This window comes from Dipteris shenzhenensis, chromosome 12 (assembly GCF_047967505.1).
Source record: "Dipteris shenzhenensis isolate YYH24624 ecotype China chromosome 12, Dip_SZ_1.0, whole genome shotgun sequence".
In the NCBI taxonomy this organism is placed as follows: Eukaryota; Viridiplantae; Streptophyta; class Polypodiopsida; order Gleicheniales; family Dipteridaceae; genus Dipteris; species Dipteris shenzhenensis.
In genome coordinates, this window is record NC_141607.1 from 48,530,419 (window position 1) to 48,548,649 (window position 18,231).

Below are 18,231 nucleotides of genomic sequence, written 5' to 3' on the forward strand. Positions count from 1 at the left end.
GGGGTGGCGAGGGGGGCGGATAAGGGAAAATTGGATAAAGGTAAATGAAAAGGTAAGAGAGAGAGAGAGAGAGAGAGAGAGAGAGAGAGAGAGAGTGGGTGCGTGGGAGTGGGGGTATGGGTGTGCGTGTGCGTGCGCGTGTGTACACACAAATTTTCAAAGGTAAACCATGGCCTATAGAAAAGTCATTGACATTGGGACTCGAATTGATCCACTAACAACATTGTATGGCAAAAAATATGGGAGAAGTTTCCTCTCATACCGATACTTGGGCATTGTGTGAATTAGTAGGTAGATCCTCATTCCCTCTTCCCTATGATTTGAAACTCGAGGAGTCCATTGATGAGTTCTCACTATGTTCTAGGTTTCACTTTGGACATGGGCTCGATAGACAATCCGAGCCAATTCAAGGATAGGTTTCCTCTCTTACTGATACTTGGGCATTCGACAACTAGGGAGGCCCTAATTCTGAATCAAAGGTTCTTGAGTACAACTTTGGGCAATGGGCCTTGCTCATTTGAAAGTTGTTTGTTTTTGCCTCTCCTTGTTTGCAATCATTACAGGTTTAGCTCCAAGGAAATTACGAGTCACAAATCCCATGGAATGATTCCCTCACCATACGCAATAAGATGACGAGCACATTTATGACTGAGGTAGCCAAAAGCATGCTTTCCAGTCTCCATCCCTATATCGGCCAATCATCAATCAACTCAATCTAGATCAAAGAGAACTTTCAAAAGAGATCTAAAATTCAATGCATTCTATAATCACCTAGCCCTATCTTATTCAAACAATCCATCTGCTTGTTTCATATCATGTTCATTTCTTATTCCTAGCAAAAATCCTTGCATCAAATAGATTCAAAAATGCAACTCCATCTCTTGCTATGCTTCCCTTACAAAGAGAAACAAGCTAGCTCAAGTAGGGTTGTCTAAAACATAAGAAACTCAGCAAGAAATCTTAAGAGAATGAGAAACTCAGCAAGAAAGCAAGACATTTTCCAAGGTTCTCATGCTCTTAATATCTTGGTTTTATATAACACATTGGCATCTATTGCTTTGAGATATCTCAGCCGAACTTCGCATCCTACAAAGCCTATCATTTCTTTTCTTTCGCGGCTCTAGGGCGAGTTGGCTAATTGCACAAATTCAGAGCAACTTGTGCAGGATCAAAATGTATCAATAAAAATTCTATTTAAGGCAGGTATGGGCTGCCCTATTGTACCATTATACTCCTGCGAAACATCAAGGCAACACACTTCATAAATAAACCTAGGCTTGATTGGAGTAACAATCGAAAGGATAGAAGCAAAGAATATCACGCAACAGTACACTAAAGGAGGACACATGCAAGATGTATAACACAGTTAGTGCCAAAGAGAAAAAATAAACCATAGATTCATTTTCAACGTCTCCAAAGAATTTGTATGCGATTCAATAGGAGTTGCTTTGGCCTAGGGACCCTCCCAATACAAGTGACAATTCGTCAATGTTAATATGTCAAATGAATATAGAGAATGGCCTAATGTGCCTCAACTAAAAGTTTTACTTACACAACCTTATTTGTGAAAAGGAATTGGGAGGAAAACTCCCAAAGAACGTCAAACTTCCATTAAAGCAATCAACAAACAAGGTGATCAAGCCACAATAGCCCTACTGTCTATAATTATTCATATGCATAGCAGACAGAGAAAGACTTGGGAAGATCATGCGTCGTGAATATTGAACTGAATGCAAGTCCGACATGCCAATTTTGGTTTCTGTGCAGGTGAATTGCGCATAATGTGAATGTCCTTTTAGAAATAATTCACGAGAGAAAACAGACCTAAACGTTTAATCACACCAGTCAAACTAGAAGGAAAGCATGACAAAAACTAAGTGCAGCTTGCTTGCTTGAACGAAACGCCTGGAATGCTCAATATCACGCAGTAAGAAGTCCATAAGACGCTTAACCGACCGGTAACATTCATTGCAATTTCCTTACCAAACCAGAATGCCGAAGAGAGCAGAACAAATAAGCTCGGCCAGTGTATAGATAAATCATATCAGTGATTGCCGTTGCCAAAGTATCTGAATTTCCATATAAAAATCAATGACTCCAGACTAAATGACAACAAAAACAAAAACTGAAAAGCTTATCAGATCAATTGTCGTCTTCCCTCTTCCTACAAAAGGACTTCAAAGGAACAGCCTTCAAATTCATTGGAACCAAACCCAAACTACTGCTTACACTGGTCTTGCTTCAACCGACTATTACAGCAGTAAATCAAAAACTATGATTTGTGTACATTTCAATTTACTCTACTATATCAATTTGCAGACCATGATTCACAAGACTTCGACACAAAATTCAAAAAGATCAGCTCGACTAATGACCTAATATCAGTGCATGATGTCCATAGATTTGGTAGAACTGTTCCCAACCTAGGCCTTGAACCACCTTGTATTTCCTTCTTATATTCACAATTGCCTTCTAAGCATGTCTCCGAAGAATGATACAATGCCAATATGTAATTGACATGTCGATATATCTCTTGAATTCCTGCCTTTTAAGATCCATTACGCTGAAATACAATCCAACGTACCAATGTAAAATGTGAACATGACAAGTCACCTAACCTTCTTTGTGTCCCCTGTCTCTTTTGCTCTATGAAGCAGTTGTGAAGTTCTAAATGCTGCATCATCTTTGATAAAACTCCACCATAACAACGTCAGGGGTATAGTGACAGCATGCCAAATAGAGTGAGCATCAAGTAGACCCCAAATGGGAGGGAAATCAAATATCTCCAGAAGCATGGCCAGAGACCCAGTCAAAACCACAAACCACAGCTTGAATCTTGCAGGATGGTGAACATACCCAGCCCATAAAGTCCACAGTAGTAGTTGGATAGAACCAATTGCCACACAAACCTTCATGTTCCAGCCTGATCAAAATTTGAAACATGCAAGTTAAGAAACGCATATATCAGTAACTTCTCTCTTTTTTTACCCCCCCCCCCCCTCCCCGTGGTTCCGGTGGAAACAAAACCACGGCCTTCCATACTAAGTAGATAGGTCAAAGTAAATCGGCCACATGTATGGGCGTCAGCCAGCTATTGTTTTATAGGATCAACACACGATAGCTAGACAAAAGCTGACTGCATTTTTTGCAAACTCCACCAAACTTCAACGTAGCTCAGAATTGGACAAGCAATTAGCCAATACAATGTCCCCTATCTCATGCGTTCACATGCTTGCATACTTGCGTGTACAGGTCCAAAAACAAGTCAAATCTGCCCTCAATCTTTTAAGCATTAACCTATAAGCTGCACGTGAAAATAAAATGCAGAAGTCCAGAAATCAAGCATACCATAATCAAAATTGTAGAGGGTGAGATACAGAATATGAGTAGTAATAAATGCTATGATTGGAGCAGCCGCCATCACACGTGCAGCCTCACTCCTCAAACTGGATGTTCTGATAATAGCTACAATAAGTGCAATCCCTAGTAGAGCAACAGCTGAGCAGTAGTCTAGCCTCTCTGTAAACTTTATGTCTCTGCAAATAGTTGTCAAGAAATATGTTAGATTAGTGGCACCAGATACTTCAAAAATTAGATATATGTAGATCTTTCAAGATTGCTGTTTTCTTATATGGCATCTGTAGGATTCAAGTAGCCATTAATTATCTGACTTTATGTAAACCTAACCTACACTCCTATTTCACCACAAGGTTTACATCTAAGCATCAGCACTGGAACTCCATTTGTTTCACATTTATTATGTCACCCTTTTCAAGAACATCCCCGAACAGCAGCCAGCCTTCTTTGCTGCTCTGTCGTCTTCACTTCCATCTTATGCATATTGTAAATCTTGGATCTCACAGTAGGCTTGTCTTCGAGCCACACATTCAGAACACACCGCACGCTTATCCTATATACTGAATCACTCACGTTTAATGCCATTTGACGGGATATCTTTTCAACAAAAAAAAGCAAAAGTGTAGGGCATACCTTGCATGGAAGGCTGCACTCCATAGCCAAGAGTTCATGGAAACCAACCCGTACACTGTCCATACATCACAGTATTCATAATAGGGACTCTTTTTCCCTTGAGGACGTCTTGGCAGCTTGTAATGTACCAAACTGAGAAATGAAGACAAGCCGTGTACATGTGCAGCTAGATTGGCTACAGAAAAGGCAACTGAGAAAGGCTCCTGTCATATTTGAATGAACCATTAGCATCTCTCTCTCTCTCTCTCTCTCTCTCTCTCTCTCTCTCGCTCGCTCGCTCGCTCGCTCTCGCTCTCGCTTATGCAGATACACTTTAAAACAACCAAGTCAACCCATGCATGTTCTAGAGGATATTCCCTGCCCCACCACCTCTATGCTCTTCACCGCAGCACGTTCGAAAGAAGCTATTAAGAAATTGTGAATGGGAAGGCCAAGGACCAAGAGGGCCTTCAAAAAATTCCCTAACTAACACATGAGGAGTTTTTGCTCCAATCCTAACCAAGCTCTTCCATGAAGCCTTCTGCAAAGGTTTGCCTGACTCCTGGACAATGAATACTATCATACCCAATCACAAGGCAGCGGATCCCATGGATACAGGCAACTACTAGATTATTGGCCAATTGACAACCAAGGTATACAGGACAACTCTCGAGATACACATCAGTAAGTATGTCAAGAGCACATGCATGCAAGCAATTCGATAAGGAGATTTTTCATGCGATCAGTCCAAACTCCACACTAGACCACATCTTCACCTTCGGGGCCTTCATATAGAAAGCCAGACATGGAAAACAAAGTATAAACTGCTTTGTGGATTTCAGAAAGGCCTTTGATTCAATAGCATGGGCCTCATCACAAGACTCAAAGCCCTGGTTATTCCCCCCGACATTATTTGGGAGGCCATGGCTTTGCATCAGTGAGTCACAAGCACAATGTGCACCGCACAGGGAGTTGGAGAAGTGAGTAGCACCATTGGGGTGAAACAGGGATGCCTCGTATCTCCACCTCTTTGGTCTCTACATTGATGAGCCGGCTTCTTTTGTAGAGACACTAGGAGGCAGAGGAACTATACATGCATTTGACAGCTCTTATCTCCTTTCTACATTGATTAGCTAGCTTCTTTTGTAGACACACTAGGAGGCAGAGGGACTATAGATGCATTTGACAGCTCTATAAACTTTTTGTGACAGTCAGGACATGAAGGCCAACCTGTGTAAAACCAACGTAAAGATCTTTGATACAGCGGAAGAATGATAGATGAGCCCAGGAAGTACAAGCGAAGTGTTGCACAAGCTTCATAACATGTGTGTACTACACAACCATTCATGTGAGCGCCAGCCAGCAAATAGACTGTGCTCAAAGACAAATATAGAGGCAACACTTACATATTTCCGTCCGCCCACAAACTAGACAAGATACAATACCAAAAGGTTCACCTACTATATGCCTGGCACCTTTAGATCTCTGAACCCGCGTGTGACACTTCTAGATGGGATCTTTAGTCCCCACCTTCTCCAAAGTTAGGAATAGGCATGCAAGAAGCCATTTGCAAGCGCTTGAGAATGACCTGACAAGCTTTCAATTACAACAATCAAACAGAAAAATGAAATTACAACAAATCACTGAATCGGAGTCTCCTTCTTGGAGGGACGCACTTTGCAGGAGCCTGGAGCAGATCACGAGAGTATCACCTTTGGCTCTAATACCATGTTAGAGTTGAGGGCCTACTGAAGTAGTAACCTATGGAGCAGAATAAAACTCAACCTCTCACTGATCTCACTGCACACACATGCTGAACCCACACTCAGAGAAATGAAGCAGAAAATAGAGACCTAACACTCAGATTTTATTCATCGACAGGCGTGGGAAAACCACTCACAAAGAGAGCAAGAAACATCCAGCAATGAGCTAGGCAAAAGGCAGCCAGAGAAGACCTGCGCAAAATCTGAGATGTAGGGCATGAAAGGCTTGACTCTGTTCTGCTCCTGCGAGCCTTGTATGAAGGGCTTCTGTAGGACTAGAACTGAGCAAACTAAGGCTAAACCAACCAGATCCAGGCCAACCTGGGTCTGTAGAACTCCACCAAAATATGTCCAGCCTGTTCTCAGACATAGAAATATTGTACTGCGAATCAGCTGCAGGGATGTACGATGTACCAGACACCTGCGCACTGTTCCGAGGACTATATTTGCCCATACTGCAAGTCCTGAATCAGCCTGTTAGCCAGGTCATCTAAACCCTTGTCCTCTTCATATGGGGCTCACACATGGGTTAGTGGCCTCTTCTAACAGAAAGCATCATGGTTTATTTGCAACTGGTGGCCTTTATCTTCACTTTTCTGCAATATATTCAGGATCATATTCCCAAAAGCTTGTATTTAAGAAGATTAAACCTCATTGAGCGAATTCACTCAGTGCTTTAATGCACCTTATGGTAGCTTGAGCCAAAGAAACATACTGTCGATAAAGTCTGGATAGGCATACTATCTTTATAGCCCTTTCAGCAAAAAGTCACATTGGAAAAAGGTGCACTCAACATAATAGTGAAGAAGAAAGAAGACTAAAGTATCATTTTACAAGAAAAATCAAGTCTGCTTGAGAGCATACGAGGGTGAAAATTTTGAACAATGGAACAGCTGGGAAAAAGAAAGCGGATTGGTTCACCGGAGGGTTAAAAGTGACACACCTGAAAGTTCAGCACTCGCTTGAAAGGCCATTTGCCATGATACTTCACAGGTGGCTGGCCTTCTTTCTCTCTATCAGTTTCCCGGAGAATCATGCACTGATATCGACATTCACTCTTGCAGTCCCATTCAATCAACTGATGGAAAGGGGATTTACTCTTGGGCCACTCTGTACCAGCACCATTCACTGAAGTTCTACAGCTTGAAAAGCGCATGGAATTAATGCAACCTGTGTCCTCACATTTTTCGACACAAGAGCTGAAACAAGAACAAAGGAAACATTTAAATGAGTGGCCTATGACAAAGAATGCTTCTATGACCAAAAAACCGAAAATCCATAAGCATTACAGGCAGCTGTCATGCTAGTGAGCAGCAAAGAGAAAATTCAACTACTTAGATTTAGACGCACGTCAAACCAACAAGAGAATAATAAGGAGGACCAAATCAAAGGTTCATAAAAATTAATTTCCTGGAAACGGTACATCTCCATAGCAATCAAAGAATTCGGCTAAGGCATCTGTTGATAGGGTCTTATCTTAGACTACCTTCTCAATTTCATGCTGTTCAGTTGCTTTGAACATAACTACACAAAATCTCAAAATTACTTAACAGGGAAAGAATGGGAGATCAATTTCCACAAAAACAGACAATGTGAACAGAGGTCTATGTGCCAATCCCGATAGTGTGGGCCATTTAAATCAACTACCGTTGGATCAAACAATGTTAAGAAGTTTGTCCCATGATATTACAGTCAATTAATGAATTAATTCTGATGGATCTATCATAGTCGTGCAGATTAGCTTAAGCCAGCATGCATAAGATTAAACTCACATAAAGCATCTCACAATCAATTGCCATCATCATGACAATATTTCCGTAGATTTAAACACATTAACATCACCCAAACAAAAACCACACAAGGGAACACCAATGCCAATGGGATGTGAATGAAGAAGAATTCCCTCACCAGGATTGTGTTGGAAATGGACCGACAGAGGGTACGCACAGCGGAAGATTGATAGAATAGCCCAGGAGCTCACATAGTGTGGTGTGGGGTGTGAAATCACAAACTTCTTAAACTTATGTGTATAGCATAGATGTGTAGACTCATCAATAGACAATGAACCAGCCAGATAAAGAAACCACCAAAATAATATATTTTCGTCCAAAGCTATGGACACAATACAAAAGAGATGGATCCAGAGTCCTACCAATGGTGTGGTCCTCTGATCTTACCACAAGGTCCTCCTCCTATCCGCCGGCTATCTCTAGACTCGAGCCCGCATGCTACACCTCGAGCGTCGGAATGATCCTCTCCACCTTGCTGCCTATAGATCAGCCTAGGTGGGCAACCCTTCAAGCTCCGTCTGCAGCTTCTCTAGGTCTCTTGGTCCTGCAAAGTATAGGCTCCAAGATGGGTAGAAGACTGCTCCTGCTGCTTGTGTGAAGGCTGCTCCAGAGAATGAGTAATGAGGGCCTGGAGGCCCTCCTTTTATAGGCCCCCAAGGGCCTGGCAAAAAACCAACCACGCAGACCTAATCTGGCCAACCAGGTCTGCCATAAATGCCCCTTTGGGGCTCTCTTTTTCAAGGCCTTTGGCCCACACTTCAAGGGCTTTAGCCCTCCTTTCAAGGCAGGGTCACAGCCCCTTCTGTCTGCCTATATAAGGCTTGGTTGGCTGGCTCCAAACAACCCAACCAGCCCCTCCAAGATGGCCGACACTCCTGCTGGTTCTCCCACCATTAATGGGCCTCTGCCACGGCCCATAGCCTGCCCTTTGCAGGCACCTTTTGGCCTGACATGCTGAGCCATCTGCCAAGCATTTTCTGCCTCCTGTGTGCCTCTACCAGGGACCCATTCCAGCCCGCATATCCATGCCATGCTGCACCTTTGCCAGGCAGTTGTGTGCTATCCACATGTGTCAGCCCTTTCAGTGTGAAGATCCACGCTTTTCGAAAATGCAAATGTGTGCAATGCATGCAGAATTTGAATGCCGATTGGCCCTCCAATGGGGAAGAGCGCCCTCGTGAGAGTACTTGTTTCTTTTTCGACCTACATGCAAGGTGGGAGAGAGATGACGGATGAATGCAATGTGGTAGAAAAAAATGCTACGTGAGATTCACAATGAAAGGGTGATACCCTTTCATTAATGTCCCTTGAGATCACTCAAGTTCCATCTTCCCATTTACACCTACCCTTAGCCTATGACCCATGCACCTACCATTCAATGCACTCTAATGCACCCTTTCCCTTTCCTATTGCCCCTAGGACCTAGACACGTGTGTGCACATCTTTATTAATAATCATTGGCCAATGTTACATAGTTTTGGCGGTACTATTTACACCGCTTGATCTATCATAAATACAAACATATAACCGCACCATCAAATTGGCGCCTAACAATAATAAAGTTCTAATGACTATTAATTAACTAAATAATCATTTCTCTTGTCATGACACTCCCTCCTGCTTGAATGAGCAGAAGTCCTCTTCTGGATTATTGCTTGTCTCTTCCTCTTATGTGCACTTTCTCTTGTTACTTCTGCCATTGCATCGCCTCTTTGTAATCTGCGAGTATCTGTGGAAAATCTGTAAAGAACTCTTCTTCCATCCATTGTGCATCACTAGCTGGCTGGTTTTTAAACTTCAGTAAATACATATATCTCTTCTTTCCACGAGTACTCTTCTCTTTATGGTATACGATCTGTTCCGGAGTAAGAACTTCAGTCCCATCTTCAAGTTCAGGTTCTTCTTGCTGCTGAGTATCCAAAAACGTAGAAGTATCGCCACGGTATCTCTTCAAATTGCTCACATGAAAGATGTTCTTCATACGCCAGTGGGCTGGTAACTTCAGCTCATACGCTCTGGATCCTTCTTCTGGATATAAAGCTGCTGAAATCTGAAATGGACCATAAAACTTCGGTGCTAGCTTGACATGTTTGGTACTTCCTCTCACTGACTTGATTCTTCTTTTATCAATCTTCAATAAAACCCAATCATCCTCCTTGTAATAAACTTCTTTTCTTTTTTTATTGGCTGCCTTGGATTGTTGAACCTGGGCCTTCTTAATATGTTCTTTTACCTGCTCAATAACCTGTGACATATCCTCAGCAAACTGGTCAGCAGCAAAAATTCGCTCCCCCAAGTGTGTTATTGGAGTGGGTAAACATTGCCCATAGATGATTTCAAATGGGGCTTTCTTGGTGGAAGTATGTACAGTGTTATTATAAGCAAACTCTAACATGGGTAAGAACTCTGGCCACCTTCTAGGTTGGTCATGGACATAAGCTCAAAGTAAAGTAATTATGGTTTGATTGGCATTCTCACTTTGTCCATCTCCTTGAGGATGGAAGGCTGTAGTAAATTTCAGTTTGGTTCCGAGATTCTCTAATAGAGCTGTCCAAAAGTTGCTAATGAAATGGCCATCATTATCGGATACAATGGATTTTGGTAACCCATGTAACCTGAAGATTTCCCTAATGAATAACCTTGCTGTTTCAGGAGCAGACAACTCTTTTTTACAGGGAATAAAATGAGCTTGTTTACTCAGCCTATCTATAACAGTGAAAATCTGCTCAAACTGACCAACCTTGGGGAAACCAGACACAAAATCCATTGTAATGTGTTCCCACCTTTCCGAAGGAATAGGCAAAGGCTGCAAAAGACCAGCAGTCTTACTTGTGTCAGATTTAATGCGCTGACATACGTCACATTGTTGAACAAAGGTCGAAACTTCTTTGCGAAGTTTAGGCCAATGGAAGTATCTCTCAATATTGTCAATGGTTCCTCTAATACCTCTATGTCCAGAATATGGACTCGCATGTAACTCACTCATGACTAGATACCGAAATGTTTTGGGTACACATATGGCACGTCCCAAAAATAAGTATCCATCCACGATGGAATAAGCTCTAAATCCCCAACCTCATTACGTTGAATCTTCCCATAAATGTCAGCGAAGTCCTCATCTAAAGGATAAGCTTCAACCATTGCTCCTAATGATTTCTCCTTAATCACAGAAACGTGATTAACTTGGGGCCGTCTACTCAAAGCATCAGCTACTAAATTCTCCTTTCCCGGCTGATATTCGATATTTGGTTGCCCAAAGGATTGAATATATTCAGCCCATTTGATTTGTCTTGAAGAGACAATGGGTTGAGAGAACAAGTGCTTGATACTTTGATGGTCAGTCTTAATCTTGAAAGCAGAACCATATAAATAATGCTTCCATAACTTTAGAGCATGAATGACTGCCAATAACTCCTTCTCATACGTGATATATTTCAATTCAGCCCCTTGAAGTTTTCTACTCTCATAAGCAATGGGATGCCCTCCTTGCATCAACACTGCCCCAATCGAGGTACCACTTGCATCCGTACATACAACAAAGAACTCTTTGTCCATGTCCGGAAGTGTTAATACTGGTGCAGCCACTAATGTTCTCTTAAGCTCCTCAAAAGCTACTTGGTGAACCTCTCCCCACTCATACAAGGAATGCTTCTTCAACAAATCTGTTAGTGGGGAAGCAAGACGTGCAAAATTCTTAATGAATCTGCGATAATAACTACACATCCCTAGGAAGGATCTCAGCTCATGTAAGTTTTTGGGTATTGGCCATTCAATTATGGCCTTGACCTTTTTAGGGTCAACCCGAATTCCCTCGGCAGACACAATGTGTCCCAAATACTCTATTTCTGTCTTGAAGAACTCACTCTTCTTGATATTTAGGAACAATCGATCCTTCCTTAGGAGCTCCATCACCTTAGCAAGGTGATCCTTATGCTCTTCCTCATTCTGGCTGAACACTAAAATGTCATAAAAAAAGACTATGACAAATTTTCCCAAGTAGGGTCGCAAAACCCTTCTCATCAGCCTACTAAAAGTGGTTGGAGCATTAGTTAGGCCAAAAGGCATGACCAAAAACTCATAATGTCCAGTGAGAGTGCGAAAAGCTGTCTTATGTTCATGCCCAGCTTTCATACGAAGTTGATGATAACCAGATTTCAAATCCAATTTGCTAAAAACTTTAGCACCTTTAAGCATATCCAATAAATCATCCACTCTTGGAATCGGATACCGGTTCTTAATCGTAAGTTTATTCAAAGCACGGTAATCTATACACATACGATATGATTCATCCTTCTTCTTAACCAATAATACAGGTGCTCCAAATGGAGAACTGCTTGGTCGAATCAGGCCTTTTTGCAACAGATCTTCAATTTGTTTTTCTACCTCCTCCATTTCTATCCTGTTCATCCTATATGGGGCTCTACATGGAGGGGAAGCTCCTGGCTCTAAGTCTATGGCATGATCATCTTCTCTCTCCATGGGCAATTCGAATGAGTCATCTCTTGAAAATCGATCCTCATAAGCTCTAAGGAACTCATTTCTCTTCCGATCTTCTTTTGAGATATGAAGATCTCGTGAATCCCGTATATACACAAGATTACAATCTACCCCTCTTTTTACCAATCTTTTGGCTTGGGTAGGAGTAATCAATGGAATTGTATACACGTCCCGATCCCCTACGATCCTTATGTTTTCATCCTTATGTACAAAGCAACAATGATGAGTATGAGGATGAATAGCAGGGTTAAAATCATACCGCCATGGTTTACCTAGTATCATGTCAACGTCTTGTAAAGGGGCTACTAGAAAATCCCTTCGATCTCTATATTTTTGTATACGAAAAGGAATATTTCGTACTATGGATGTGTCTTCTTCATTGTGTCCCCTAAAAGCTCCTGAAAGAGACATGTTTTTTATAGGTTCTGGTTTAAGATGGAGTAATTTTGCCAATCTATCACTTACTAAGTCATAATTACATCCATCATCTAGGAGAACCACTATTCTCTGTCCATTCTTGAATCCATACACCTTAAAAAGATCATGATGCCCAAAGGTATTGGCTGAATGGACAGCATTCACTATTGGCTCAATAGTCACAGTAGATTTCGAGGGTGACAAGGTAGAAGCCTCACCCTCCTGCTTGGATGCCTTGGCTTTTCCTTTTCCTGAATTCGTCTTGGCAATCTTAGCCAAGAGAACGGGACACTTATGCCATACGTGCCCTGGCTTATGTTTCTTACAACCGAAACATTTTCCTTCCTTAATCAACTTCCTCTTCTCTTCGTCAGTCATAGAAGGAAATGGCACCCATCCAGGACGTGATTGGCTATTCACATTCCTTACAAGAGCTTTACCCTTCCCTTTATTATTCTTAAACCGGTTTGGTTTCCTAAAAGTGGGTATATTATTGGTCTTAGATGATGACCCATACTCCTTATTGAAGGGTTTACGAGGATTCAATTTTCTCTCGGCTATTTCAGCCAGCTTAGTGAGGTCCTTAAGCGTGGTCGGGTTAAACATTTCAACCTCGTACCTTACTTTTGGGCTTAAAGCTGCTAAATACTTCTTTCTCCTATCTTCCTCACTCTTTTCGGGTAACTCTAGAGAGAGTTTCCAAAATCTGGCTGTAAAATCTTCATTACTCTCATTATCGAACTGCCTAAACCTCTCCCAACGAAAGGTTAGGTTCTCTTCATGCCTCGGTGGCATGAAAGTGGTTTTTAGTTGCTCCACAAATTTAGCCCATTCATGAATAGGCTCTTTTCCTGTTTGTGACAAGGACCACCACATTAGAGCATCCTTCTGCAGATGCAATGTGGCAAGAGCAAGCTTCTTGCTCTGTCTTGTCTTGATGGGCAAAGTATAGCTCAAAATGACGAATCCAATTGAGGATTTTGTCAGCCTCCCTTGCCCCATCATATTTGGGGAACTCAATTCTCTCTCGCGGTTGGAATTTGGACCTCTTAGAAGAGTTACTCAACTCTTCATCCCCGAAGTTTAAAGTCCTCTTAGTCCCTAATCTTGTCATAATGGACTGCTCAATCATATTGCTAAGCTGGAAAACCAGCTTATCAACAGGAGTCTCCTCTCTTCCTCTTGCACTTGGATTAGAATCCATGTGTATTGGGTTTTGAGTTAAAGGCGTGAACTCATCACCTTGTTCTTGGCTGGTCTCATTTCTTCTTTCATTACGAAAGGAGAACTCCCTATCAGTAGGTTCTTGAAGGAGAGACTGCTGTAAATCTATTTGTGGGTTATCATACTCAAGATGTGTATAACTCTCACCTAATCCATCCTCTTCAAGAGGGGGTGAAGGTGTTCTTTCTCTCTCTCCTTGGGGTAATGGAGGAAAAGGAATAAGTTCATTGTTATATGTCCCTTCCCCTTCCATTCTTTCCTTTTATTAATACAAGAGAGAAAATGTCTTGCTGTAATTTCAAAAAAGAAGGTTTATTTTACAGCAAACTTCAAGTGTTGTAGAGGTGGTGGTACTTATCCGACTCCCGCTTCGTTTGTGTTGAGAAAACACTTAAAATGACCTCCTTTCCCTTCTCTTTGAAGCTTTTCTTCTTGTATTTCTGCTGTAAACTGGTACGCTCCGTTTGGGCTACTTGTTTTGAGCGGATTGGAGCTCTAGATACCGTTATAGGGGTTACTTGATGGGTGGATCACTCCCTTAAAATCTTATTCCGATCCGACTTCCGGTTGGGTAGAACGGGAATCCCTTTTTCTCACGGTTTAAGGGTACATTCACATGGTGGGGGGGGGGGGGGGCGCGGCCAAAAGAGAACACCCCGTTCGCCGTTCGCCGTTGAAGGCCAAAATTTTTCAGGAAAACCCCCTTGTCTCAGAACCTCGAGATCGGTCGATCGTGATCCTTTTCCGCCAACCTCTCTTGCGACTTCCGTCGTTCGCAACTGTCGCCCTCTTCTCGTCCCGCTCGTGGATTGTCGCCGCTCTGATACCAAATGTGAAGATCCACGCTTTTCGAAAATGCAAATGTGTGCAATGCATGCAGAATTTGAATGCCGATTGGCCCTCCAATGGGGAAGAGCGCCCTCGTGAGAGTACTTGTTTCTTTTTCGACCTACATGCAAGGTGGGAGAGAGATGACGGATGAATGCAATGTGGTAGAAAAAAATGCTACGTGAGATTCACAATGAAAGGGTGATACCCTTTCATTAATGTCCCTTGAGATCACTCAAGTTCCATCTTCCCATTTACACCTACCCTTAGCCTATGACCCATGCACCTACCATTCAATGCACTCTAATGCACCCTTTCCCTTTCCTATTGCCCCTAGGACCTAGACACGTGTGTGCACATCTTTATTAATAATCATTGGCCAATGTTACATAGTTTTGGCGGTACTATTTACACCGCTTGATCTATCATAAATACAAACATATAACCGCACCATCAAATTGGCGCCTAACAATAATAAAGTTCTAATGACTATTAATTAACTAAATAATCATTTCTCTTGTCATGACATTCAGCCCTTTTCCCTCTGAGTTGCTGCCCATGTGGCAGCCTCCTCTCTCCTTTTCTGTTAGGCACATGCCCTAGGTCTCCCTCCCCCACGCTCTCCTCATATTTCTTTTAGGCACATGCCCTAGGTCTCCCTCCCCCACACTCTCCTCATATGGGGGCTTACAAATGGAAGGTGACCTTTCCAACACCCCCTCTCACCGACACATCTCGACCCAATGCCAACACGCCAATGACGATGCTCCAGTAACTCCCTAGTCGTAGTCCTTTGAAACACTTCGATGTCGAAATCTTTTCCTAGCATTTCATCTAGTGGCTCATGCTCCACCAGGTCTGATTCCACTTCCGCTAACCAACCTGGTATACAAGTCCATCTCTGGTAACACCTCCTGGCACAACCTTCAGTCACATTCCCGCCTTCAAGCTCGAGCAATCCAGAGGCCACGATCTTCCAGCTGTCCCCCTCATAATGAGTGAACAACCTGGAGTCTTCTAGGCACCATGCTCTGAGGGTCTGTTTCAACCCGTCCTTCCTTTGGCAAGGTCCACAACAAATGAATATCCCAAGATAACCTAGACCACGAACTCTCACTGAGCTCTCTAGCGCATACTCTTCTGGCTTCAGTTGTTCATCACCTTCCAACAATCTGTGTCCAAGATTTGAAGAAGCACCCACACTTCCCCTTCTGTCTTTGAAGAAGGCCAATTCCTTCCAATCTCGCATTACCTAAGACAAATGAAGAGCAGAGTCTCTCCACAAGATGCTATAAAGGCTCAAATGAAGAACATCAAGTACATACCAAATCGTCGTACTGCCTGTGTGCTTGCTCTGAAAGCAAACCATGCACCTCATCGAGGCACATACCGATAGCCTGTGTAATCATGTACTGTTCCCTTTTGAAGTAAAGCATCCATCTGAAAATGAAACCCCAGGGCACTCCATAGAATCCACCCTCGTGCCAATGTCAACAACCACGCACCTGGAAGATACCAAGCACTCCATGCTTTCCTTCACCTTCACAAAGGCATCTGACTTCTCATCGACAAACATCTCAATGTCAAACATCATCACTGTGATTTCTAGGTCGGTATATATGACCTTAGTAACACACTGAAATGTCACCAAGAACAACTCTTCAACTACCACATTAGTTTCTGCTTTTGGATCACCTCTGAATCTAAGTCAGAGTCCTTTCTTTTGTTTTTCTGATCCGCCTTCTTCTTTCTGCAATCCTTCGCAAAATGTCCTGGTGTGTCACAATAGAAGAACTTCTACTTCCTCTTGAAAGTGTCCTCGTCATCAGTCATCCTTCTTAGACTTGCCACCATTAGGCTTGCCCTTTCCTTTGCCAACGTAATCCTTCGCCAGTAGTGCCTTGTCATCTTTGTCGTTGTTATAGAGCTTCTCCCTAGCTTCTTCCTATAGCAATAATAGACCCAACTCATCAAAAGTTAAAGGTTTAGTCCTTTGTTCTGCTGTCACAGTCGTAACAGAGCTTTTGAAACTCCGAGGTAGCCTCCTCAATACCATACGCAGTGTGTTGTCTTTCTCGTACAGATCCTTCAAAATGATCCACGCTTCTACTGGCGTGTCGGCCATTTGGATGTGAAGAAGCACAGAGTCCACCGTAGTCCCTATGATCAATGCCAGAACACCTTTCAAATCCGGTAATTCGACCCATCCAGTTTCCCAGACTCTCCAAAGTTAGGGATGGTGAAAGAAAGAAATCTAGGAAAGGAGGAAGGGAGAGGAGGGGCTGAAGAGAATGAAGAGATCAACATCTCTGCTGCTAAACCACACACCAAAGTCGAACAAAACTCAACCTTCAATAGACCAAAACTCTGAACGCAACTGACTGAACCTGAGTCACCCAAGGGTGGACCCGTATTATGCATGAACTTACATAGAACCGCATGCATACCGTTAGCAACTTTTCAATCCACACTTGCAAGTTGCAATTTGGGGTGGAAAATATGGATAATGAAGCCATGATCATCAATACAGAGTATCAAGTTAGCTGTGCCATGCATGTTTACACATACTGTGCTACGCGTGTCCACATGTTCACGCGCACAGATGTCAGGCACATGCATTAAGCTTTCTCTCTCTCTACTGTGAATTCTAAACTCTGTAGTGAGGTTTCCAATGTACTCCGGCACAAAAGATTCACTTGCACTTCTGGTACCCCGTCCCTCAATCGTTTAATTTTTGTGGATCTTATTAACGTGTTTGTCTCTCAGCGATGTCAATGCCGCTGATCATGATACCTGATCTATCTTCCAAAACGGGAGCAACGTATTTGTTCTAACCATTGCGCACCTTCCATATGATTCAAATCGATTTCTACTTCGCCGACAGACCTCATCCTTCCAAATCTGTCGGACTTAGAGAGCTCCCTCGAGCATTAGGCCCGTCTCAGAGTAAGCTACTAGATGTAACAGTAAACAGAATACTACCGTTCATGCGTCAATCTGCATTGTTCAGTCGCCGAAAAAAAGTTCTATCACTCTTTCGTCTTAAAATTAATGAGCGAGTTCTTCACAATGAAGAGGATGGTGAAGCCAGATGATCCGTATACAACATTTCTGGATCCAGAAATGTTGTATACGGATCTAAAGACAGGAAAAAAAAACCAGTAGCTTCACCATCCTCTTGGATGGGGCAGATGGAATAGGAGAGCGCTGGAAAGGGCAAGAGTGAAACATTTCTGGAGAGATGAAGGGAGAAGGAGAAGGAGAGAGGATGAGCAGCATAGAAACGAAAAGGGAAGGGGAGAGGAAGCGACCTGTAAACGGAATCGAGGTCTCCGGAGCTGGAATGACAGAGGAAGAAGAGGAAAGAGGAGGCGAAAGCGAGGGAGAAGAAGCTAGGGGAGGCCATTGAAGATGAGAGAGCAGATGCGAAGGAGAAGCTAAAAATGCAGAGCTACTACTACTTCCAACAAATTAGAATGACTTTTGTCATTCACATGGCCTGCCCTATCGGTCAAATAGTCGGTTGGGAGTCCCCCAATAGTTTAGAGAGGACAAGTAACAAGTGAGAAAAAAGGTGGAGATCATGTGGAAATTCGTGGCCCGATAAAAAAGGCTTGGAAATTAGTTTCGCTTCTCACTCTCGGCCACCATCAATTCGTGAGACTTGGCAGGCCACACAATGAAAAGAGAAACACGAGTGACAAAAAGAGAAAGACAGAGTGACAAAAAGAGTCATTATTATT

The 18,231-nt window shown here is 42.7% G+C and overlaps 1 protein-coding gene across 1 annotated transcript; it reads right to left on the minus strand.

The window, feature by feature from the left end:
• Nucleotides 1-2,121: 2,121 nt before the first annotated feature.
• Nucleotides 2,122-18,026, minus strand: LOC147896327 (uncharacterized). The gene is made up of 5 exons (XM_087382820.1): nucleotides 17,800-18,026; nucleotides 6,676-6,931; nucleotides 3,991-4,193; nucleotides 3,349-3,536; nucleotides 2,122-2,923 (listed from the first exon to the last, which is right to left on the minus strand). The coding sequence occupies exons 1-5, from the start codon at nucleotides 17,892-17,894 to the stop codon at nucleotides 2,610-2,612; spliced, it is 1,056 nt and encodes a 351-aa protein (XP_087238946.1). The 5' UTR covers nucleotides 17,895-18,026; the 3' UTR covers nucleotides 2,122-2,609.
• Nucleotides 18,027-18,231: the final 205 nt, after the last annotated feature.